General features: G+C 35.6%; 1 protein-coding gene across 1 annotated transcript in view; it reads right to left on the reverse strand.

The window, feature by feature from the left end:
• The window catches only part of ophn1 (oligophrenin 1), a 70,190-nt gene that overhangs the window by 4,427 nt on the left and 40,470 nt on the right, over positions 1-25,293 (reverse strand). Inside the window, exons 11-23 of the mRNA XM_088596788.1 lie at positions 25,017-25,095; positions 23,868-23,901; positions 23,660-23,722; positions 22,865-22,939; positions 20,472-20,556; positions 18,497-18,555; positions 15,966-16,071; positions 12,824-12,983; positions 11,755-11,902; positions 8,427-8,765; positions 7,583-7,733; positions 4,543-4,593; positions 666-705 (exon numbers count right to left, since the gene is read on the reverse strand). Coding sequence (XP_088452914.1) covers positions 666-705; positions 4,543-4,593; positions 7,583-7,733; positions 8,427-8,765; positions 11,755-11,902; positions 12,824-12,983; positions 15,966-16,071; positions 18,497-18,555; positions 20,472-20,556; positions 22,865-22,939; positions 23,660-23,722; positions 23,868-23,901; positions 25,017-25,095 — 1,390 coding nt within the window. The remainder of the gene's footprint in view (positions 1-665; positions 706-4,542; positions 4,594-7,582; positions 7,734-8,426; positions 8,766-11,754; positions 11,903-12,823; positions 12,984-15,965; positions 16,072-18,496; positions 18,556-20,471; positions 20,557-22,864; positions 22,940-23,659; positions 23,723-23,867; positions 23,902-25,016; positions 25,096-25,293) is intronic.

The following is a 25,293-nucleotide window of genomic DNA, read 5'->3' on the forward strand; positions in this document are numbered from 1 at the left end:
CTCTTCCAGCAGCAACCTTAACTTTTCCCAGGAGGACTCCCATCCAGGTACTGGTCAGGCTCACACCTGCTTAGCTTCAGTGGGTTGCCAGCTGTAAGTTGCAGGGTGATATGACTTAAAGTTTTGCCAACTTAAAATTTCTGACTTTAATGACTCATTCATAAAAGTGTTCAGTTGAAACATTAAAAATAATCAATTAAAATATGTATACTGTACATCATTTGTAATTCAACAAAATGGGACATTATTAGAAAGGGGTGAATATTTTTGCAAGGCTTGGAATACCCTGAACACATTTTATCACCAACTGAGCAAAAGAAAATTTGTAAAATTAGATTTAAAATTAGCACTACTGCTATGGTAACTCATAAATTTGACATTCCCAACTATTTTGTTATACATAAAAATTAAAATGCGTATCACACAACAGAGAACTAAAAGCATACACTTACAGTTTTTAAATAAATGTCTTTAACTGTTACAACAACATTTAAACTTTTTTTTTCTGTTTACTTTTTGGGCTTTGACATCCTGTCAAACATACACTGATTGGGAGGGAAAATTCAATGAGCAAAGGCGTGACCATCTGTACCTTTTTTATTACATCCCTTCTGTAAGCTGAATTAATTGATCATTCCTATTAATAAACAAAACAAATACTCTACCTCTTCTTTCACATTTAGCACAGCAGAAGCTGGAGATGAACTACAAAGAAATAAAAGATGGATTCAGAATAATTATAGAGATGGACAAACGTAAAGCATTATTTCAAAATAGCATTGAAAAGCAGCTTTAGCATGAAAACTACTTTGGCATGTATGTCAGAATGTATCGATGTAACAGTACACACTTTTATACAGGTACTACTTGAGAATTTAAACCAGCAATGAATAGGGTTACTATTATGTAACTTGTAAAAGGATAAAAGGATACAAGTTAAAAGAATACCTTATTGTTACACCATTTTGTTGACGTGATTAGAAATATGTGAAGAGAATAACAAGTCTATCTACGTAATACTTGTTCTGTACTGCAGACACACCCAGTTCATACGCAAGAGTCCTACCTGACTTAATTACCTAATATATCCCTTTATCAGAACAATCAGTTAGTTTGAGCTAATTCCTGCACAGGGAGGAACAAGGAAATGTTCTTGACATGTTCGTAACCTAAAGGAAAAATCACAAATTTCTTGCATGCTTCTGAATCTATGCGAACTGAGTATTTAAAGTGGTGATTGCCTGGATTGTTTTAAAATATACTTTCATTCCATATAAAAATGGTCACTGTTTTTTATCATGTAATGGGCAAAAATATAAATATAGGTCAAGAAGAAACAAGCACAATAATGTTAAATCAGTTTAAAGAATTACAGTAAGATAACACTTTCTGCCAAGCACAAAATGGTTATTGATTTTGGTCTCAACGCACTATGAATGTGTGTATTCCACCTGAAAACTTTAATGGTTCCTGCTCTGCATCAGAGGCGAGTATAGGAATAATATACTTGGTTTTCCAGTCGCTAAGGAATGGCGACCTTCATGATTATTATATAAAAAGAGATTCTGTGTGTGGTTAAATATTTTAATGTTTTTTTCTTTCTTTCTGTATCCAAAAAACGAACTCATGGTAAAACTGATATCTGGCGAGCTTTTTTTCTGGGAACAATTATATTTGTCAAATACTTTCTAAATCACTATAACACTATTAAAGGAGAAACTGAAAAAGAAAACTATCTTTTGAACATTTTAAAATTAGATTTATTAATTTCACTCCAGTGTCTTGAAGTTGCCACAAGTTTTCATGGAATAAACAAGTTAAAGATGATTAAAAATGGCCACATTATATTCACTTATAACAAAAGAGTACATTTTCATGTTTTTGGCCTTTTCTAAGAATACAAAACATGACTTAAGATCTGTTGTGTCTATTTGTGGCACTTAACTTTCCTGTTTTCTTTTCATAAAAGAAAAATCTGCATTCATCATTACCCCTTTTCAAAATGTAAAATCCAGATAGAGGAACTGAACACATGGAAAGGAAACGTTTATGTGCCAAGTATATTCTATATTATCCGAGTGACAAAGGAAAAGTTGAAAAAAAAGATTTTTAACATGACTTAAAAAGATCTTTTCTTCTTGGTTTCCTGCATTAGCATGTAAGCCTTTTCCTAACAGACTGTACAGCCTGAACAATATGGTTTGATATATAAAGATCTCAGTAGTATTTACAAGGAGCTGTGTTTTGTTTCTGCAATGATCCTTAAACTTTATTGGTGAAATGGCAAGTAATAAATAACAAGTCACAATACCATTATATTTGAAAAAAAATTGCTGTCTGCAGACATTTCATTTTTTTTCCCGGAAGTCTGAATTTCTAAAATGTGACACCAGTAGAATTCTGCTTTATTCTTGAATTTTTTGACACATCGAAAGTGATTCATTTAGTGGTTAGAAAGTATGTGCATTTTCAGTTAGGAATCCATACACCTCCACAGTCCAATTATTGACAGTCATGAAACTAAACATTCAATGTACTGTATCTAATTTATTATCTAAAAATACTCAAATCAATTTTAATGCATAAGGTTACGTGTACAGTTTAACAACAGATGTAAAAAAGATATACAGCATCTACAGGCCTATTTAAGCATAACGAATTTAAATTCTGAGCTATTGAAGGGTTAAAGGCAACCAGATATCTTGATCTGGCTGGAGTTATTTTGGATTAGCATGGCTGGGTACGAGTGCAAAGGGCAGTTCCTTGGTCATTTGTTTGTCAAGAGGATTTCTGCTAAATAATTTTGTACTTAAAATTCACACTTAAATGCACAAATTAATAGTGACACATTGAAAAATCTAATGTATGTGCACTTCATCTCATAATCAATTTCATGGTGGCCCAAGACCAATTTCAATGAACCAAAAATTCTTTCAGAGGGCATTTTCTTGGCAGGGGTTCTTCCCCAATTAGCAATTTCCCTGTCAGTTAGCTTGCGTAAGTGGTTTTTGGTATGCACGTGTATCACCTGTCTATGTGATCTGGAGCAAAAGTGTGTTCATCTCCCTTGATTTTTAATGAGTGCTGCTGCCAAGCAAAATCCGCCTTTTTACATAACAGTTCTCATTGTTTTGCTTTAAGGTAATCATTTTCTGTTCATTAAACATGGCTTCTACCTGAAATTTGTGTTGTTTATTCATTCTTTAGGTTGAGATCTCAGAGGTGACCTGTTTTAAACTTAATCTAAAATTACATTCGTGTACAACAATTAAAAAGACAAAAGCACAATATATTAAGCAACTTCTACACTGATCTAACCTGCCAAGGTTAAGGAAAACAAGAGCAGACACATGCTTGAGTAAGTATGTCACTCCTGTATTTGTTCTATCAATTCTGAGATATTATGAACAAATTGCCAGGATTTTAGTTCTTCAGACTAAACTGAGGTCCATATGTTTATAGATCAAATAACATTAGGTCTTAGAGTATAATGCATATTCAAAAACCATGAAAGACTAAAAATGCAGCTGCTTCATAATTATACTGCATACAGCAACCTTTCAATATACACCTTACACAAAGCCAGAAGACTGGGTGTAAAGGGTAAAGTTAATTTTAAGTTAAGCTCACCAGGAATTCTTTCTTTCCAGTTTTCCTAACATCCATTTATTGAAAAGTGGGAGAGGGCTTACAACTAGCAACTCAGTGACTTGTTGTACACCTCTGTGAGAAGAACTGAACAGCGGACTCTGCAGGCTTCTCTGAAAGGGGAACACTGCAAAATCTTGATTCTGTCTGCTAAACTTGATGACAGGTCACTTATATGCATAAATGTTAAAGGTGACATGCTGACTATAAGATGAGATGTTTTTTGTCAGCATCACCACTATGACCATCTTCTACATCACCATATGCACGAAGAGTAATCACAAGCAAGATTCACTTATATAGGATCTAAAGAAACCTAAGGTTAATACAAAACACTATCCAATATCAGGTAAGGTCAAAGGACAGTAGTAATTTGTCTGATGCTAAAATCTGCCAAAACCAGAAAAATAAAGAGCTCGTTTAAGAGCTGTAAAGGCACACTAGATCACAAATCTACTTGTTTAATAGGGAACTATTGCTCATTTGTTACACTAACAGAGGACAGCTGTCCACTTGAACCCAAATTTAAAAATGGGAATCCTGATGTCACAGTTGGTCACTACTTATGTTTTCATGATTATCAATCAAGAATTTGGAGGACCTTAACCATTTCCACTTGGAAATCAGCATGCAAAGTGTGAAGGATGAGAACAGAACCCTTTCCTTTTCAGAACCCCACCGCCAAGCACACACAGTACTTCAGCTTCATTTACTGCAGAGAAAATAATGATAAAAATAAGGTTTCATTTGAAAACTCATCATCTAAAAGACATACAGCTGTGCCCCAGATACTGCACCAGTTGTACAATCCTAATGGATGTTGGCAACAAAAAAAACAACCATTTTCTTTTCTAAGACATTTCTTAATAGCGATGAAGAAAAAAAAACACTTACCTCACGATTTGTCTTGAGGCATTCTCGAAAAACTTGGCTTTGGAAGCAACACTAGGGAAATAAAAACAGGAAACCCTTTCAGACGATCAGCGATAAATATCTTTATTGCCAGTCAGACTCAGATGAAAAGCTATCCAGTCCAATAACAACAAATATACAACTGACAGTTTTAGAGAGAGCATGTTACCTTCGATTTATTTGCCCACCCCTGAGTTCGATTAACTCCTTTGACCAAAAAAGGACAAAAAGGGAAACTAATGAAATGACTGTAAATTTTATGTACATCCTTTAGTATAGACCAGTTCGAAAGTAAATTTACTTGGTACTGACAACACTTCTTACGGGATTAGAATTTTAGCTTAGGAGAAACACTCAATCTGAAATATAATAGGTCATATTAAGTGATATAGAGTGGATATAAAGTAAACCTTCAGTGAAGTGAAATACAGTAGCTCAATTCAATTATTTAGAACATGGTATTGCATTTTGTTTTAATTGCCTATTCTCAAAAGTGCTCTCAGACACTAAGATTCAGTGTCTGAAAAAAATGATCAATTAATGTATAATAAATGACTGTTCATTCAATAACTTTTACATGCACAAATTCTGTGCTTTCATAGTCTCAATTTTTTGCAAGCACTCAGTAAAATAAAAAAAGACAAAGTGCATTTCCTTATGTTGTATGTGACCTGGCAGTATTCAACCAGTGCTAGAAAAGTTGTCAAAAGGAGTTAGAGGAAACCCAATACCTGCTGCATTTACATAACAGCAACAGAAACTAGGTTTGGCATTTTAACAAATAAATAAAACACATCTCAAAACAGTCAAATTTACAGTAGGTGTCAACTGTGCTTTGCGGACTATTGCTCATAGAAAAAGTGTCTGTAACCCCTTTAAATAACATTTTTTCTATGTTGTGAACCTTTATTAGATTTTCTTTTTACTTTTGGTGATTTTAATTTGGTTATTGTTAAGAATAGAATAGTTTAATTTCTGTCTTTGAAAATTAAATAAAAAATAGATGCACAATACCAGAAATTAAATACAGTTGAGGCAAGAGTCTTGCATAAAACTGTGGAAAAAGTATGTTTAACAGACATATTCTCTGTAATGATTAATTAAACCAGGGATTCTGCCAACAAAGAACAAGATACAAGATGTGGTTTGTGTAAGGTAATAAAAACAACGATAGTTTTCTTTAGCCTTTGCAGCTTCATTTTTTTGGGTGTCTTTAATTGTGAAATAGAGCATAAATCTCTTGGTTTTCATTTTTTGAATATAAACAGTATATAGTATGTTCATTTGGCAGTGCTGTTTGTTGGGCCTAGTGTAATGAAACACTGACTCCATTGAAACACACTCCCTCAACATTTTGATTAAATGCTCATAAGTGGGGGAAGGGATGTTGGCACGTCACGCTGCAGTTTTAAAAGCAAGTTTCCCCAGGCAGGGTAAGGCTGAGAAACACTGACCTAAATGTTGTGTGGCACAGACACAGAATGTCTGGAAGTGTACCATTGATTATCGGTCGACTGAGCAGAAATCTGCTCAATGAGGTAGAGATACATAATTCCTGATAACATCTTTATAAACATTTCAGGTCTTAAATAGCAAATAGCCCAGAATGGTTGACAACAGCATGAATCTGACATTTGTTAACAGGTCAGAGGTATATTATAATAATGACCCCTTTTATTTTGATATACAGTATGCTGCATTTTTTTACTTTAGAAATTAAATTCCACAAAAGAGAAACAAAAAGCTCGACATGCTCTGTGATCACCCCCTTTCTTGTCTTGCACTTTCAGTTTAGTAACCTGTCGCCAGAAATTAATAATGAGTTTCTGCATCTTATTTTGGCTTTAACCTCCCACTCCCAGTCCTGTTCCCAGAGGGCACAATTCAGTTGCTGAGCATGTTCCAACCGTGAGATATCTATTTTAGAACAAATGCTAAATACCTCATATGCAGAATACAGAATATGCATTTTTCTTAGGACGGAAGACTTTTTTTCATCAAAGGATACTCCATTTCCAATATGTTGTTTTCCCAAAATCACAGACATTGTTGTGTTATTAAAAAATATAGTGTTATAAAACGAAAATATTTACAATGTATAATTCTAGAATAAAGCAAAATACAGAGTTTGAAATAAAGACTATTCAAAACAGCTGTATGTGTCTGACATCACTAAAGTGTGAATAGTGTTCCTCATTTTTAAAGGCTTTTTATGACCTCCCTTTAAAAATTCTTACCGTTTTTACTACATCCTATTTATCAAAATATACTGGTTGCTATGATTGATTGTAGGATGTGCTTTTTTCATCTGAAGCCATAATTATTTAAAAAAACATTGCTGTGATTAGTTTATACTACAGAAATTTTCGTTCTGTTAATCAAAATTGTCAAATATCTCATTCAGAAATCAAAATAAACAAATGCTCAACTTTACACACATAAGCAAAACACCACGCCTCTGAATGTAAAGTATCTTAACTTGTAATTAGCAGGGAAACAGATTTGGCGAAAATGTGAAGGGATGACACGTGGCAAAAAAATTAACACTTAAGATGTGGAACAATATTTACGAAACATGAAGCCCAAGCCAATGTACTGTATATTATAACAAATTGCGACTCCTGTTATTAATAAAAACATTTACCTATACTGTATGAAATGACATACAATTTTTGTATTAACATAAGGAAACCTACAAATTAAAAGTTCACAAGTTATGTTATGCTGTATGTTGCCTATGAAAGACATTTATGTACAATACTCTTATGAATTAAAAACTAATTAAAGTGTATCAGTGTCTTCCCTGACTGATTCACAAGAACAGCAGAAATCCCCAAATGCTAATAACAACCTTGTCAAATATTCTGAATGCAGTTTAGCACCACTATTTAAAAACAATACTGTGAGAAGTGAATGTTTAATTCCCAGGCAAAAACACTTCCAAATATGTTTTATATTGAATCTTTGTTATTTCAATTTAAAAGTCATATATACTGTATAACACAGGATAGATTTTACTCACTAAGATACAGTGGTTTCCTCTGTGGCACCTAAATTTGGTGGTTTTGCCGGTGCTGGACATCTAGTAGGTGGGTCAGGAGGTCTCATTGGAGGCCTGGTGATCATGTGCTTCTCTGATGGTGATTTCACTTTTAATACACTGTCCCCATCCCCTGCAAGGCAAGGATCACAAAGATTTAATCTCAATGCTCATATCACAGAATTCAACCTGCAGTCAAATCTGACATAACGGAACACTGTTAAAAAGAGAAATTCACTGTTTAATATCAATACACATATTTCACTTGCGCACCTAAAAAGAACTAGAAATGACTATACACCCTTAATTAGGCTGAATAGGTATTGTGAATGTAACTTTCTACCCACTAAAACTACAATATGTTTAATCTGAATGATTTAAAAAGCAAGCCAAAAAAGATACTTTTAGTAAAAAAAAAATATATCTTATGTTCTGCCTAGAATTGCTCCTTCTTAACATTGTGATTGAACACTTCGAAAATTTATTATTTTGCTTTTAAAATGAAAGATGCCACCATTGTACATTAATACTTGAAAATAAACAATAAGTGCTTATACCCACTCCCTCCTTGTCAAAGACAATAGATGTGTCTCTCCCTCTCTGAGTAAATTCAGTGATTCATGACAGCTTTAATTTTCACATTCATTCTCTCATACACACTCACAATATAATTGGAGAGGCACCTCAAATTGTGTTCAATGTCATAAATAAAGCAACTTAAAAATGTGAGCGACTTCTTACTGTCTTTTGTGCATGGCAAAAATCAAAATGTCAAGAACAGGGGAAGCCCTGCTTTGGGACAGAAAAACGCGGTTTCCCTCTTTACCAGAAGCTGTGCTGCGAGGGGGAGGTTTTCGATTCTGAAAAGAAGATGCTCTGGTCACATTGATGCTTGTCTCCCCATTGGCCGTTGCATTATCAGGTTTCTGTCCCCCATCCTGCAGCCGAGCCACCAATTTCGCAACGTCAGAGTCAGAGTGTCTTTCAGGACGATGGGCCACCTTAGGCACCAAGGCCTGTTTTTGTCCAGACTCCTTGACATTGACATGGGGAACATAGTTTGCTAATTTTGTCCGCTGGAGTGGAACAGGGCTGGCTTGAGAGGTGTCGTCTGTTTCAGTTCCATCTGACCTGCCGCCATTTTCAGCATCAATGTTGGAGTCAACTGTTAAAGAGCATAAAGCAAAAAAAAGAACAGTTTGAAACCACTCAGGACTTTTCCTCCTCTCTCCCTACCCCCAAAGAGAGCTTACAAGCTCATTATTTGGCCTCAGGATTATGTCAGATCAAACAGAACACACATCATTAGGTCAGATCAAACATTCGTCATAGCTAAAACAGACTTTTAAACTTTCCCTTACTGAGGGGAGTCCTGAGTCCCAAGTATGGGTCTAGTGAAAACTAACAATATCGTTCATATCTCCCATAAACATCACATAAGAGGTTTCATTAAGTCAGCTGTTAAGCTGTCAGTTAAGAAGGCACAAAAACTTGCACAGAACATTAGAAATAAAACAAATTTTAAATTGAGCAGATCCCTCAAAATTAACAATCTTCTATAATTGCTCTAGTATAGGCAAGTTTCAACACTGCTGTATACTGTACTCCTTAATTAGCCAGATTCTTGAAGAGCTTTTTTTAACATCTAAAGAAAAATCTGAAACAAAAACAAAACAAAGCTCGTTCAAATATACCAGCACAATACATTTTGTGTCCAAAAACACCACTTTACCATGAAAAACAGCAGTGTAAAAAACTGTACTTACTTCATAAATCTATGAATTTCCTATCTTTCTCAGTTATTTAAATATTTTTGAGGAATATTCCAAAATTCATCAGATAACAACTACAGTAATAACAGCAGTCTGAAAAACCTACATTATATTTGAAAGAGTGAAAGAGTATTAATGTTTGGAAGTGGACTGCTATACATTTTCGTTGTTTTGTAAGACGCATTTTCATTTAGAATTAAGCTCCATATAAATACAGCAATTGATCCTGTATTTGTACACCTGATTGTGTCACATGTTTGTTTGTTTTTCCGGAGGTAACCGATACAGTAAGGTCTTGATTCATTTAGTTGTGTGAAATAAACCAGATGAAATTCTGAAATTAATTAAAATAAATGGCTATAATATTTAATCACATCCAAATAGCTGATATTATTTGTTGAATGCTAATATGTTTTTCAATTCCCTTTGTACTTTTAGGCTTTCCCAGTTGGGAATAATCATTTGTTAGGCAACTTGGCTTTCCACTGATATCCCTGTATAGTACAGAATGAATATATTCTATGCATGTACTCCTATGACATGACCACCTGTCAGAGTCATCCATCATTTCACACACTGCAAACTCTAAAATGCTTTAAAGGTCAGTAAACATCTATCAGAGTTGTGATGTAACTCTCTCTGATAATATTGGAACGGATTATGAATTTGGCAAGTCCCTGCAGCTGATATTTAATAACAAGACAACGATAATTTTGAAATTGTATTATTAGCCAACTATGACTTGGGAAGCCATAGTTGGCTAATGACTTTGCCAAGGTGGATGATGGCAGGAATATACTGCTCAACATTATTTCTGAGTATCGTAGCCTCTTAGGAGCCCCTTTTAAAGTTTTTGTAAAACAGCTTCCTTTGATTAAATTTATATATATTTTTTAATTATGCCATCAGTGGCCTTAAACCATTTACAAAAAGACAAAAAATGGGGGAAGAAGTCTGTTTGTAGATCTGTGTCTATTAACTTTAAATGGGACATAAATCATATGATGATCTAGTTTTCAGTAGAGAACAGACACAGGAGAAACTGATGTCAAAATAGAAGTTTGAATTATTCTTATAAGATTGCCTTTCTTATCTATGGTATAGATTGAGCTAAAAATACATAAGTATTTAATAGGGACTTGAGATCAATAAAGTAATAGATAAAATTCCCATTCAATGGCAGTTATTCTATTTTAATTCTTTTTTAATAGTTAGGCTATTTCATGCTTCACTATGATCTTAATTAGACCGACAAGCATAATTCATATCATATAGGTCATGGGCATGGAAGTACTTAATAACGTAAAGGGTAGAGTCAATGCTTTGATGATTTTCATAGAGTCTGTTGCAGTGTCAGTATTTAATGTCAGTATCTTGCTATAGCTCAGGCACATAGTACAAAGTCTAAGAAAATAAAGCAATATTTGAATGAAAATGAATAATATGCTGTTTAGGTGATACCTTTCATTTTTCTAACTGTGCCATTCAATGCCAAATGTGCCAACTAACACGTGGTTTGATCAAAGAAGTATAATTTAAATTGCACTCTGAAACATGCTTTGTGACTAATTCTATAGATCTGACACTGAACATGTATACAACCATAGTCATTTTAAATAACAGGGGGAAAGGACACTGAAAGATCGATAGCAGATCGATAAACATCTCATGGCACAAAGCAAAAATGTTGTTATTTGTCTAAGGGTGTTCAACAAAATACAAGCAGTTATCACAGTGTATGATTAAAACTGAATTGAATCTCCTTAATTCTATTTAAGTGACCTATGAACAAAGCTTTTAGCAATGCAAAATATGTTAACTGGTCTTTCATCTGAAAATGTGATTATGAAAAATTTCATTGCGTACAAGAAAAAAAAACAGTAACAAATGTTAATGGCATTTATGTTTGACACAAGAAGATGAAAACCAAATTACGGCTAAATGTCCTTCCAGTTCAATTGATGTACCAATAACAACAGCTAACAGTACCAACAATAACAGGTTTATGTTTCCTTCTGACCCCTTGGGACTGGGAGGATAAACAATACAGGAGGTGTTGGATAAACTGAAAGGCTTAGCAATGCCAATTGTAAAGAAGGAACCTTACTCAGACTTCTTCTCTGCAAAGGAGAATCAAATATTCTACCTCTACAAACAAGACGTTCTGGAGAAAATCATGTAGCCATTCATGATCTATATTAATATTACTTTGACTTTTACAGACATTGCTTATATTCAGATGGATTTGGCCCCATGCATATGAAATGTTGAAGCTACACATATTAGATAAGGAAAAGCTCTCACAATGGTTAGTCTTCCTTTAAGACTGTATGTTAGCTAGATATCAAGGGATGAATGTCTATGACATAACAATGCACCTACCATCAGCATTCTCAAACTGGCAGTGGTTGAGAACAGGCCGAGGGCGAGGTGGACGTTTGGAGATGGTGATTGGCTGCCGTTTCCTTGGGTTTACTCTGGGCGGGGGAATAGGAGGAGCTGTGCTTTCCTCTGGTGCGGCACTAAAGATCTGCAGGTTAAATGGTTCTTGTGAGCAAGAATAAAAACCAACCAGCCAAACTGGTTCGCTGGAATTCAACATGTAGCAGCAAAAGCCATTTAAAAGGACTAGTAGGAACACAGATTATTTTATTGAACACACAGATAAAAGTATTTATCAACTTGCCAAAATACAGAAGCACGTGATATAAGGTTGAAAGTTATCAGAGGCTGGAATAAAGAAACAGAAGAAAATTAAAGATTTTTGCTTAAAAGGTACTTTGACAGTTCACTTCTAAATGTATTTCAGGCCAATGTAAATCACTGAAAGGATTAGATCAAGAAACTATAATGCCATTTATAGTTTTAGTTTTAGTCATTAGTTTTTTAGTCATTTTACCTTATTTTCAAAATGATTACATTCCAGACCACAGAATAGCGAGATGTGTTTATTGTAGTGAATGACACCAAAATATTTTAGTGTTAATGAATTTTGAATTGTCCTTTTATTTTTTCTTTGGTCTTGAAATGAATTAAATTACTTAATTATTGCCAAAGAACAATAATTAAAAACCTAGATGCGTTTTGTGTAGGTGACCTACTGTATGCAGTTGTTAAATTGAGGATTGCTATTTTACATTGGTGAATTTCCATTTATTCTAAACTCAGCTTCTTGTTTTCTAAATACAAATACAATTTTATATTAAAATTAACCTCACCCCCCCCCCAAAAAAAAACAAATTTGTGTTGTGGTGTTGTCCAGATTTCCCTTGAAAATTCTGTGGCCAGCAAAACAAATCGGTCTTCTGCGTGATTGTCTTCCTAATCCTCTCCATGGTACACAAGGCCAAGCTACATATCTTATATGAATGTTTTTGTGTCTGTTCCAACATGTGTTTGGTTACATTTGCACTGCTTATTTTAAACGTGTCAGAGTTGTGACTGGCATTACCTTCTGATAGTCTTGTATAAGAATCTCAATGACAATGTTCTGAAACTTGATATTGAGCATTGCTGCCACAGTCTCTTCCTCGGCTCTCATTAGCGTTGGCCCGAAGATCACTCCCATGTTGGAAGGGGTCATCAGATTCTCTTCACTGTGATTGCACACACTGTGAAATGCATGTAGACACACACAAAGGGGGGGCTTTAGTTTACATTAGAAAGGGATAAGGGCTGCTTGGTGAACAACAACAACTGTTTTTGTTTTAATCAAAAACAGCAGATGCCTCAAGCACGTACCCCAACCACAAAATCAAACTGAGAAAGAAGACTCTCACTGGCAACTTACCGAGGCTGGGAGGAAAGACTGGGAAGAGTACCAAACAAGAGGTTTCAAACCCCTATCTTCTGTCTGCTGCCAAATCACTAGGCCTCCAGAGTAATAACTGAAGGGCAGAACACATGTCACTGCCTGCTTCTGTTCGAAATTGCTGTACCCAAAGGAAGTCTAATACTTTACACATCACATTTAAATGCTTTGTCAGAGCAGAGGTTGGATTGAAGTGCAGGAATTTCTAGTGTTACCAAGACGAGAAAAAAAGCACAAAGTGTCCAAACGTGAGTCGTGTGACCCATCCCATTCAGGCAGCTAGGTATTTTTTGGTTGTAAGTAGCTATCCAAGTATCTCATCCAGCCTTTTTTTTTAAAGAAGTCAAGGTATCAGCTACAACAAGATGGCTAGGTACAGTAAGTTGCTCAGACCACCACAGTGGCTTGTGTAAAGAAGTACTTCCTGTTCTCATTTTTCATTGCATCTTCCATCATAGTTTTCACTTGTATCACATAGCAAACAATGTACGTACATGTACATACTGTATAATATAACAAAAAGGCTGTGGTGAAATAATAACATACAGTATATAGATTCAATTTATTTTCCCTGAACTCTAAATATCCAATGATGTTTTGGAAAGACCAAGCATGCAATTTGGAAAGACCAAGCATACAACAATATTTGTCTTGTCCAAATGTTTTTCTCTTAAATTCTTTTCATCATGATACCATATTAGGATTGACTGAGAAACAGTGGAGAAAAATACATTCAGTTCTGTGAATAATGTTTTGATATACTGTACATCGTAAGCAAATCTTGACAGAATTATATATACAATAACAGGATCCTAGAAGGTAAAACTAATGTCACCACTTCAATAAGCTTATATCTTCCACTCAATATTATTTGAAATCAGAATGACCTTTGAATGCAACTACTATGAAATAGAGGCCTTAAACAATACTCTCCTGGCAGGCATGTATCAGGAGATTCCTTAAATCATCATACTGCAGGTGATCCAGCTGGATCCTAGGTGTTAGTCTCCTTCAGTGCATTTATTCACTAGTCTTCAAGAACTCTCTTGTGTTACAAAGTTCATCTTTAACTGAGACTTGAAGCAATGAGTACCAAAAGAACAAATAAGTAGTTTTACAGTATGTAGTTATGAAACATACTGAAGTGAGTAATAACAGCTAAGCCACAACACATTTAAAAACCAAGATGTTTTCAAGGAAATTCAAATGAACAGCAAACAAATAATGTAAAGTGCTTTGCTGAATTTCATATGTGAAACTTTATGACAGATTCTACTTTTGTGATATCCTATAAAAAAAAGCTTTGCTTTTTTTAAAGCCAAGTTGGTATGCAGCAGTTTTATTTTATTTTGAATGCTTGAGTCAAAACTGTGCTTTGCCCTCACAAAGAAAAGCTGTCACGGAATATCTAATGTGTAAGAATGAAACAATGTATTTTTCTATTATTTTTGTATTAAAACAGCCTGCAAAATACATCTTCATTCTAGAGATTTAATTTTACTTTACCCGTACTGAAACCACAAATGTATAATGGACATCCACTTAGCTCAATTTAATGATCAGATAAAATGGCAAAGTCACAAAAATACATTTGCTTCTATTTGAATACCTTATTATTTATAATTACCTTCTAACATTATGCAAATATTTAATCTCCATGATCATAAATAGTGGTCTGTGCCATTTTAAATAATGATCATAATGTGTGGCAAAACATTTACTGTCATTCAAGAACTTTGTGTTTTGATACTTTCTTTGCCAAGTATTAAAACACAAAGATTTGTATTAAAACACAAAGCAGTATGACAAATCCCTGACAGTCATGTCTCCCTTTCCTAAACAAGATTTGCATTTCAATTAACTTACATGACCATCTGGGTAACTTGCGAAAAGCAAACATATTCAAGGCCATTGTCTGTGTTTCTAAAATTGAAGAAATGTCAATGGCAGATCTCCAATTGTGAAATAAGTACCTGGTGGAATTTAACTTAAAACACATAGAGAATTCCATGTTTTATGGTTTAGAGGCATTTGTCTTATGGAACACTCTGCTAGAAAATGATGATTACAGACCATATTATAGGGGTCAGTGGATGGTATAGCAGTGGTTAGCATTGAAACCTCACAGGTTTAGGGCCCTAGTTTCATTTCTGGATACATGCTGAGTAGAGTTTGTGTGTTCTCCCTATGGTTGTGTGGGTTTCCTCCAGGTGCTCCAGTTTCCTCCCACAGTCCAAAGTCATACATGTAGGTTAATCGGCTTCTGGGAAAATTGGCGCGTTTGTGAGTGTGTGTGTCTGTGTCTGTCAGCCCTGCAATGGACTGGCTATACCCTGGCTACGGCTCCCAGATAGAAAAAGGTATGGATGGATTTTCTGAGGGGCCCTTAAACAGAAATCTAGAGGGAAATACCACAGGGAGGAGTGAAGTACAGGTGAAGGGAATTTGTGTGGAGCAGAGAATGATCATTTTTATTTTTGTATTCCAGTTTGTTGTTTCTGAAAAATAACGTAAGTTTGTTTACAAAAAATGTCTAGTTAAGTATTGCCCCATCAAAGGAAAAACAGGTTTTCACTGGCTGTATGACTTACGCATGTAGTTGCAACAGTTTACTTCAGTCAATACTTTAATTAATCTGAGATAATGGACCATCCCATTTTACAGAAACAAAAACCACCAAACCCAGGTATAATTACGTGGATATCACTCACACAAAAAAAAGATATGAAAGGAGAGCTAGGAAACTAATGAAACAACTGTTCCTTGAAAAGCTGGTTCTTACTTGACTAAATGTCTGGTCAGCAGGTTGAGCATCTCCCTGTTCTTCTCTGGGAGTTTGTAAACAATGGAATGGATGGCACCCAGTCTGTAGTCCAGATTATCAGACTCTAAAAGCAAAGAAGTACAATATCACTTGGAATGCGTTTCTTTCAAGTACCAGTTGCTGCTATACAGTACTTTGTACATACCGGAAAGGCATGGCTTCCAAGTTGTGAAACATTTTAAAGTTACTGTAAATATTTAATTAAAAATGGAAAGTGGCTTTACCTTAACTTGCCACAAATGGCAAATGGTTTTTCTATTCTTCCCTGTTTTTTTTCCTAACCATTTGAGTATTTAAGTATTTCAGGAACAGCATTTATATTCTGACAACTAGTACCACCCTCTGGTGAAGCATAACATTGACAGAGTGGTAAAAAAGTTAGGAAGTGAAAATAGGAATGAACAAGGTTCAATTTGACTATGTGATACCATGAAAGAAATGACAAGATGAATCTTATATCCACTAGGATTTAAACAAATTCTGTCTTTTAAACAAAAATGTAGAATCCGTCCTCCTGTGTGTAAAATGTCAATTAAGTAATACTGGTCTTGACAAGTAATAAATACATCTGTATTTAAAGAAAATACAGCAATGAAATAATAAATTGATGATACATTACATATAATTGAATGTATCATGTACATGAAATGTGATACTAGAATCCACAGCATTCTAAAATAAGCCTTAGGACATAGTAGAGGGCACAGTGCCATGATTTAAGTAGGTGGGTCTAAGTAAAAAACAGGCACACTTTGTAACCGTAAGCTAAATAATGCTTTTTATTTACAGTGTGGGGATACACACCAAATTAAAAAAAACAAAAGCCTTCAGTAGCTTTTGCCTTCTGGAGAATGTCGTTCAGACAAGAACCCTCAACATGTCTTCAGTTGCCTCTCTATTACAATACTCTATGTATTTCCACGTTTACAGTAGTCCATATATTTCACAAATTTTACTGGAAGGCAGGTATTTTAGTAATTATTTTTATTTTAAAAGCACCTATTCTGTTATATTAAATATCCATCCAATTTCAAATTCTCAATTGAATCATTAGGTCTGGGGCTCACAGCAATGACCTCTGTGTCCATATGGAGACAAATAAGAAAGTGCGAACAGGCTCCTCTGGCGCGTCCACTATCTTAGCCATTTGTGTTTTGACACATTGCAAGCTCTGTTGCGAATTCCAGAAGTTTCAGTGCCAATTCGAACAGCAGCACATCCTTCACTGATGTCAACACAAGCTTACAGGTGACCTGAAAGTTGACCATGCTGACTAATCTCAACTCTACCCTGAGAGTGCTGAGCCAGTTATGCACTTCTGCTACAGAAATCCCAGTCACAGTCAGAATGTAAAATGAAATACTTTGGTCTTTGACTATGGATTACCAGAGTCAAATTGAATATTACTTATCAAAGTTTCACAAAATGAAATCTGTTGCATTGTATATCTCTCATTATGTCTTAGGATTTCATTGTGAAATGCTCTTAAAAAAATAACTTCCACACACCTTGGACAGACAAGAGCAATATGAAAACAAATACAAATTTAGATTTTTCCACTATTCTCTTAGGTTAATATGCCATTTTCAGCATTAATAAAAATACTTTCTCTTCATTAGAGGAATTTAATACATTCTTCATACAGCTTGAACTCAGTTACTTCCCTTGCCAAATGAACCTTAAAAATAAGAAATAGGCAATTTGTCTGCAATGTAATAGCATAATGAAAAATTAAATATACAAATGTTGCAATTGTAGTTCAGCCAGTTAACCTAGTTTGCGTAAGAAACCTTTGAACTTCCTTTTAACGGCAAAGCATATTGTACATACTGATTAAGTCAAAGAATTCTCAGAATTCATAACATTCACTGGCTGATGCACTCAGAAATGAAAATATAAACACCTGTGCCTCACTGATTTACCAAAGCTAGTAATTTAGCTACATTCAAAATTGCTCCTAGCAGGAATGCATAGACTACAATGGCATAAAGCCTGGCAGCTAATTCTTTAAAGTTTCAGTTGAAAACACAATGTTTCAGGTTCATCAATGTGTTTGAAAGAAATAAAACATTGTTTTTGCTATCTAATAATTATGATCCCCTTTTGAGTTCTAACTTACCATCTGTTTTTTCCTGGCAAAGTACCAGTCAGAAACATAATCCTTAACTACAGCCCCAACTGCAATTTGCTCAAAGCGTTTAACTAATCTATCCAAATGGATCATGTTCTCAAATTTAAAAAGAACTTTTGATCCAAGCACGTACAAAATATATTAAGAAGTATAGAATGTTTTTCATGGAAATAGAATTATTTTAGATAGTTTACGCAATAAGCACTCTAAGACAAGTGTTCTATAAATTATTTACTGTGGTACAATTTAATAAAATGCTAGTTTTTGTGAAATTATATGAAAACTATACAGTACATAATCTTTTCCAAATACATAAGATTGTGTATACACTTCAGTCAACAAGAAATATTAAGCTTACTGGCAGCTAAGATAAGTTCCCTGTTTAGTTTGTAGGTCATCAATGGCTCAGAAAGACTCCTGCAAAAAAGAAACACAAAATGTAAAGTCTGTTATTCTTACTTGTGTTATGTAAGAATTTTCCTTTCTGGATGAACTGTGAAAACTGAGCAATATGCAATACAATTAAAATCACATTTTAATTATTACACAACAATATAGAAGTAAAAATATAATATGATACAGTAGATACAGTAGTTTCCAGATGACAATTACAGCACACATCTTTCAAGGACAAATGTATATACACAATCTGAAGACTTAGTGTGTTTTTTGTAGTTTTGGATGAGCTTTCAGGATATATCCAGAGATTTTTTAAAAGAAAAATTAGTGCATTAGAACTGTCAGAATTTCTGGCAAAGCATTGCTTTCTGATGGGATTATCAGGCCTTAACATGCATTACAGAAGTAGACTTCAATAATGCTCCAATAATCTAAAAGAAAATACTTATGTGGAATAAAAAAGAAATTATCAACGTATACTATAGTAATATCGTGAGTTAGGATATTTGAGCACAATGAATTGCAACAGGAAAAAACAGTAGTAATTATATAAATGTTTGCCAAGCTAAACCATATAATGGTGTTAATGCGAATGTCCATACACGATAACTTTATTTCCTCTGCAGTTTATTAAATACCATACAAAGTGTTTTACTTTACTTTTTTGTAGTGCACTTCTTTTTTAATATAATCATTTGATTTTGACCTTTACTGAACTGCGTGTTTTGTGTTATTTTGTTCAAAAGCAAACACTACTCTCTCCAACTGTACTTATTAAATTCACATTTTGAACCTCCTGCATTATCCCTTTGTAATCCTGGCAGATATTAGTGTTCCATACAAGAGGTTAGAGAGTTCAAATATTTGTAAAGATATCACTATTGCACAGCATCTTTAGGTTGTGTCATTCAGGTAAACAGTTCTAACAAGTCTTGGCATAAAGAGTGTTTGGAATGACAGTTGAAAGGCAGATGAAATCCTAGCCATGGTAAAGGGGCTGCTGCCATCTAATCTCACAAGCCCTAACAGCAGAAAGAAATGTTGAACTGGCCCTGGCATACGGGCGCCATGCCATGGGCAAGATGGGACATCACATTCCCCAAGAGGCGGCACACAATTAGCTCAGCGCCAGTAAGGGCAAGCCAGTCTTGATTCCCTGTGAAACAGAAAAATCTTGGGCGCCTTAAGGCTCGTGGTGACATCAGTGAGAGAAGTGCCAATTCCTGGCCTCCAGTGAGCACTGAGCTTCCTACTGTAGAATTGACTGCTCCCGGGGTGGGCAGGTTGGAGGACAATCTATGAGCCCAACCTTAATCTCCCCTTTGGTGTGAGCCATGGTATTAAAGACAAATTGTTGTGTGTCCAGATTTGCTGGTTATATTATTAAAAAAAATAATAACTGGCAACTACACAAACTACATCCAAATTGCAACACATTTATCAGGCAGTCAATCACTTTGTAAAAACAAAAAAATAGTTGTGGCAAATCAAGCAGAAAAACAATCAGATTACATTGATATTCACATAGTTTCATAATTCTCAGATTTACTCTTTCAACATCCTTGAACACAGGCTGCTGTTGTGTTCTTTTGAGTGCCAGAGACATGGTTCCACAAAAATATTTCTCTCCTGTATTATTTTTATGTTGCTCATCTTCACAAAAATGTAGCAAGACTCGTGATTCAGTTCACTTGTTTGAATATTTCTCTAGCTGTGCTCTGTAACCACCACAATGCAATGCCTCTTTACTTAAAAAGAATGCTTACACATGAGAAAATGTTCCTGAATTCAAAATGAAGCGATGAAGAGGACATAGCATCTTCTGCAGAGATTAAAGTCTTTGCTAAAAACAATCTACTGTAGCTCTAAGATGCTGTTGACTGCTTTTTGTTGTACTACCGTACATGTATTAGTTAAATAAAAATTGTACATACCTGAGGTAGAATTTCATTGAACTAGTGATGGTTTTAATATCCCAGTCGCTGTTATAAAAATCGACATCCCCTGGACATTTGGGATCTGCAAGGAATGATGCATATAATTATATAATTATAATAATATATTTTTTTCTATTCATTTCTACTTTTAATATTTTAAACACCTTATGAAGTGGACAGTGAAGAGACAAAACCTTACCTAGATCTGTTAAACATAGGAAATCCATAACTACTCAGTGTCACTGATCCCCGCTTTTATGGGTGACAGCTAAGAGGTTAACATAGTGTTACTGTAGGTTCCCAGTAATAATATTTATTTTTCCCTGATGTGAAACTAGCCCAAAAGAAACCCTGCCAAGATCAGCAAAAATCAGAATGGGCCATAACAAGTGACTGTCAAAGCTCATCAAAACTGGGATTAATTTTAACAAACTGTAACAACGATCAAAACCCCTCATGAGTAGCCAGCTGAAAAATCCATCCACAAAAGATCCACAATTGCTCCCATTATACCAGCTGTTTCCAGTTATATTTGGTTTTGTTACAGTTTCTCTTTGATTTGGAAAATTGTCTTTCTCTCTCTTCTCTTCTAGGCCCCTTTTCAGGCCATAAAGGCCCATAGGGGGAATAGGGGGCAAAGACCACCATTTTTCTTGACCATCCGACACTGGAGGTGGAGGTGATGTGGTCACCATCACACTCCAGCCAACCTATTACCCCTGAAAGGATTAACCCCCGGTAATCATTAGGAAAGCTGACTGAGCCGTATGGAAGGAATTAGAGCAAGCTACATCTCTTGCCCCTACCTGGGATTGAACCCGGGACCTTCCGGTCAGGAGCTAGACACCCTTGCCGTCTGAGCTCCGGAAAATTGTTTTTAAATGAATAAAATACATTATTATAGTGTTCTAGGGCAAAGACATAGACAACAACTAGCTGTTAAATATACTGTATATAACTTATTCAATAATAAGATGTGTTTGTTCGTGATTTGGGATTACATCTAAAATTCTATGGTGATCTATCACTTTCCCACAGTATACAGTAAATATATGAGTTATTCAAATTCATAATAATGGAAATATTTGTTTTTGAGACTTAAAGTGTGATTTCTCACAAATACTACCTATGTACTACTGTACACAGTAGCATAAACATAGCTAAGAAAACAGAACACTTTCTACCACTCTTTAAGTCACTTTTTAGTGACAGTTTAGCTGCAAACCAGACTCTTACACTTCTGCTGGTTCTGTCTTTCTGTTTTTCATTCAGCATGCATCCAGAAAAGGAAAATGGTATTAAAACCACTACATACTGTATGTTCTTCTGACTGTTAATTTAAAATAAATTATTATTTCAGTTAAGTCTGTTTACAATTGAAATGGGAAGATTGACAAAATCCCTTTGAATGGGTTGTAATCTTTCTGGTCTAAATATTTTACCAATACTCATTGATTAGATTATCCTAGGGAAGCATGTGTCACGATCGTTACTCCTCCTCTTAAGGGCGCTCCAGTCCTTCCTCGTTCTGTCCCATTCCCCACACCTGTTCCTTATTTCAGCCCCTCTTTAGTTCCACCTTTAAAGCCAGACGCAGGCGTTTGCCCGGGGCTTCTCATTGAATCCCGTTTCGTGAGAGCCCGGGGTCCTGCTGTGTCTGGCTCCGTTATGGTTTTAGTTTCCTGTTCCTGATTCCTTGTTCCGCCGGTCCCGACCCGGTTCTGGTTTTTAATTACTTTGGATGGATACCCTGGTCTTGGACTTTGCCTCCCATTTTGGATTTCCCTTTTGGATTTATGCTTGGATTGTTTGCCCCGGACTCACTTCCCCTGGACACCTGCTCACCTCGGACACGCCCCCCTGTCTCCTGACCCACTCCTGCATGATATTTTTCCCTATTGTTTCTTCACCTTCCGGATCGTGTCGTCCGCATAGGGCCCGGAAAGAACTGTTCCTGACAGCATGGTGGCACAGTGGTTAGAACTGTTGCCTTGCAGAGCTGGGGTCAATTCTGAACCTGGAGTGCTATGTGTGTGGAGTCTGTATGTTCTCCCTGTGTTCATTTGGTTTTCTTGCAGTTTCCTCCCACAGTCCAAAAACATACCGGTAGGGTAATTCACCTCTAGGAGAACTGGCTCTGGTGTGAGAATGTACACCTGTGTTTGTGTCTGTCTGCCCTGTCATGGACTGGCGTCCCATCCAGGGTGCACCCAAAGGGCTTGCCTTGTGCCCACTGTTTGCTGGAATAGGCTCCCCCGTAACCCCGAATTGGAAGAGGCGGTTAGAAAATTGATGGATGGATTACTATGCTGCACAATATTGTTTATGATTTTCCTCTGAAGGTGAAGTTGACGGTGAGCATGCAGCTGTTGCCAAGGTAATATCCTCACCAAAGAAGGCATTTAAAAGCTTTTGTACTTGGATGTTGCTGCCAACTGTTCTGTAAACCCCTTCTTGTGTGAGTCCTGGAAGAGAAAAGTAGGTTATACCTTTTAAGTAAAAAACAATATTAATAAATCCTGCAGCACTTTGAATGCACTCTAGCCAAGGCATATACAGTATAATTAATTTAATTTCTGCCTTAACAAGTTGCTGTATCATGTCGGTGTGAATAGTGTTCAATGCTCTAAAAAAATAATGAGACACAATGAAGCCCTTCTTTACTTAACAAGCACCACTGGATTACCGAGACCAGAACGGAAACGTTAAGAAAGCAGAAAGCTTCCATTATGAAACATTCAAACTGAATTAGATATACCTGTAAACAAATTATTATCAGGTACTTGTGCCGGCGTGGTGAAGGCTGTTTTCAACTGCTGGTGGCTTAAATCTTACAGACTGTTTATTATAACAGTCAGAGTGATGCCGAGCCAACAGCAATGACTACATCACTTTTGCGGTAGTGCATTTTTACAATGAGGAAGTTGTTACAGGACCATGCGCACCAAATTCCATTTCCTTCTTAAGTACACAGATGACGCAGAGCCATGTTTTTTTGTTTACATCTGGCCCCTATTCAGAAAGCACAGTCCAATGAGGAAAGCACCCACTAGACATGACTCATTAGAACAAGCAGACACCACTGCCCTCCACAGGAGAAAAATGGATATCACAGATATAATACGAAGATTCTTTAAAGAAAAGGCTTTTTAGCAGTGCTTCTGTTATGGTGGGATGTGTCTCACCTTTCGCCTCCACATAATTGATGCACTTCCGAACAAACTTGAATCCTACTTCATTCAACTCCACTGCAAATGACAAAAACATATGACATAAATGTATGTGAGTCTGGTCTGCACACACATACCAAGTGTACTTTTTACAGTACTGTTTTTGAACGTACTTCACCACTTTTTACTTTTAGGTGAAAATCATAAATAAAATGTTACCTACTTTCTGCTTGCTTGTGTATTGGGGAATGGTAAATCTGTAGCACAAAAACAAAACAAAAATTACATTTGGTAAGAAAAGCAACACACTGTGTTTTAATGTTAAAAGAACTCATAAAATATATTCAATTTAATTATTTCTATTACAAATGTCACTGATATTAACCCCTAGTCATCCTTCTGTTTTTCCCACCTTGGTCTCTTAATGGCTTATTTTAAGCAGTTGTTCACTAAAACCGGTCTACCTTGGTACTGTTTCAAGGCTTTTATTCACTGCGGATCATACTGAGGACTGAGGACTGCATCCCTCTTATTATATTAATTTGAAATAGTATGGTTGCAGAAATAATGGAAATTGTGGTAGTAACGTACTGTAACTGTCACTAAAGGCTGCCAAGAACTGTCGCAAAACACTTTTCATATATATAGTGTATGTATGGTTTCATGTGTTATATGAGTTGTTTGAATATGCAGAGAGTTTTCACATTGGATTAATTGGCAAGGACTCTGTGTATATATATTAGAATCCGTCAGTAAGAAAAGGACAGCCCATATTTGGAAGCTGACCAAGTCTCTTCTGTAGAAACCTTTTTTGAGCCTTTTATGGGTTGAGTTCTTTCAATCACCACCTGAACTGTAAGTTACACTTCTGTCAGAGTGTGTTTAATGTTGAACCACATTCTCCCACAGAAGATAAGTGTCCCTGGGTGTCTCGGACACTAGTTTACCTCTTCCTTCTTTCAATAATTAATAATTATAACAGTCAGCTCCATATATTTAAATCCTCCTACTCCTTACAGTTTATATACAGTCCTACTGTATATTTTGAGATCTTTATGCTAGATTTACAAAGTACTTGAAGGAAACTTTTCAAATGATGCTGTATAATTCATCATGTTTTTTCATGCTCTTATTCACTTTTACTACAATTAACTTGTATAGTCTATTTTCAGTTTTTGTCTTGGCTTTCTCATCCTTTTTATGCATATTTTTCTTTACCAGGTTTTCCACAGTTTAATTTTATAACTCTTTTATCATACTCTTACGCCCTGCTTTTGTCATGCAAATGACCTACACTGGATAGGATCCTATTACACATAGTGTAGTTCTACCATAAGGTGGCAGCAGTGAATCACAAAAGACGGTGACCTACAGGCTCTTTTCCATCCATTGCTTCCATCCATATCTTTCTGTCAAACTCCGAGAGGGCCTGCAGGGTGACAGGTACAGGTCTACAGAAACAATAAAACAAAGAAAACATTAGACCATGGGTTACAGGAATGGATGTATACTTGCCATTTTATCAGTTCTTCAATCAGGGCTGGAACTAGGTTTTGTTTTTGAGGATGATCTCCAAATATATTTCCAGAATGTTGATGGGGTTCCAGTATCTCCATTACATTATCTCTTCAGGGATATGTTACTGTACC

Source organism: Lepisosteus platostomus, chromosome 10 (assembly GCF_059453375.1).
Source record: "Lepisosteus platostomus isolate fLepPlt1 chromosome 10, fLepPlt1.hap1, whole genome shotgun sequence".
In the NCBI taxonomy this organism is placed as follows: Eukaryota; Metazoa; Chordata; class Actinopteri; order Semionotiformes; family Lepisosteidae; genus Lepisosteus; species Lepisosteus platostomus.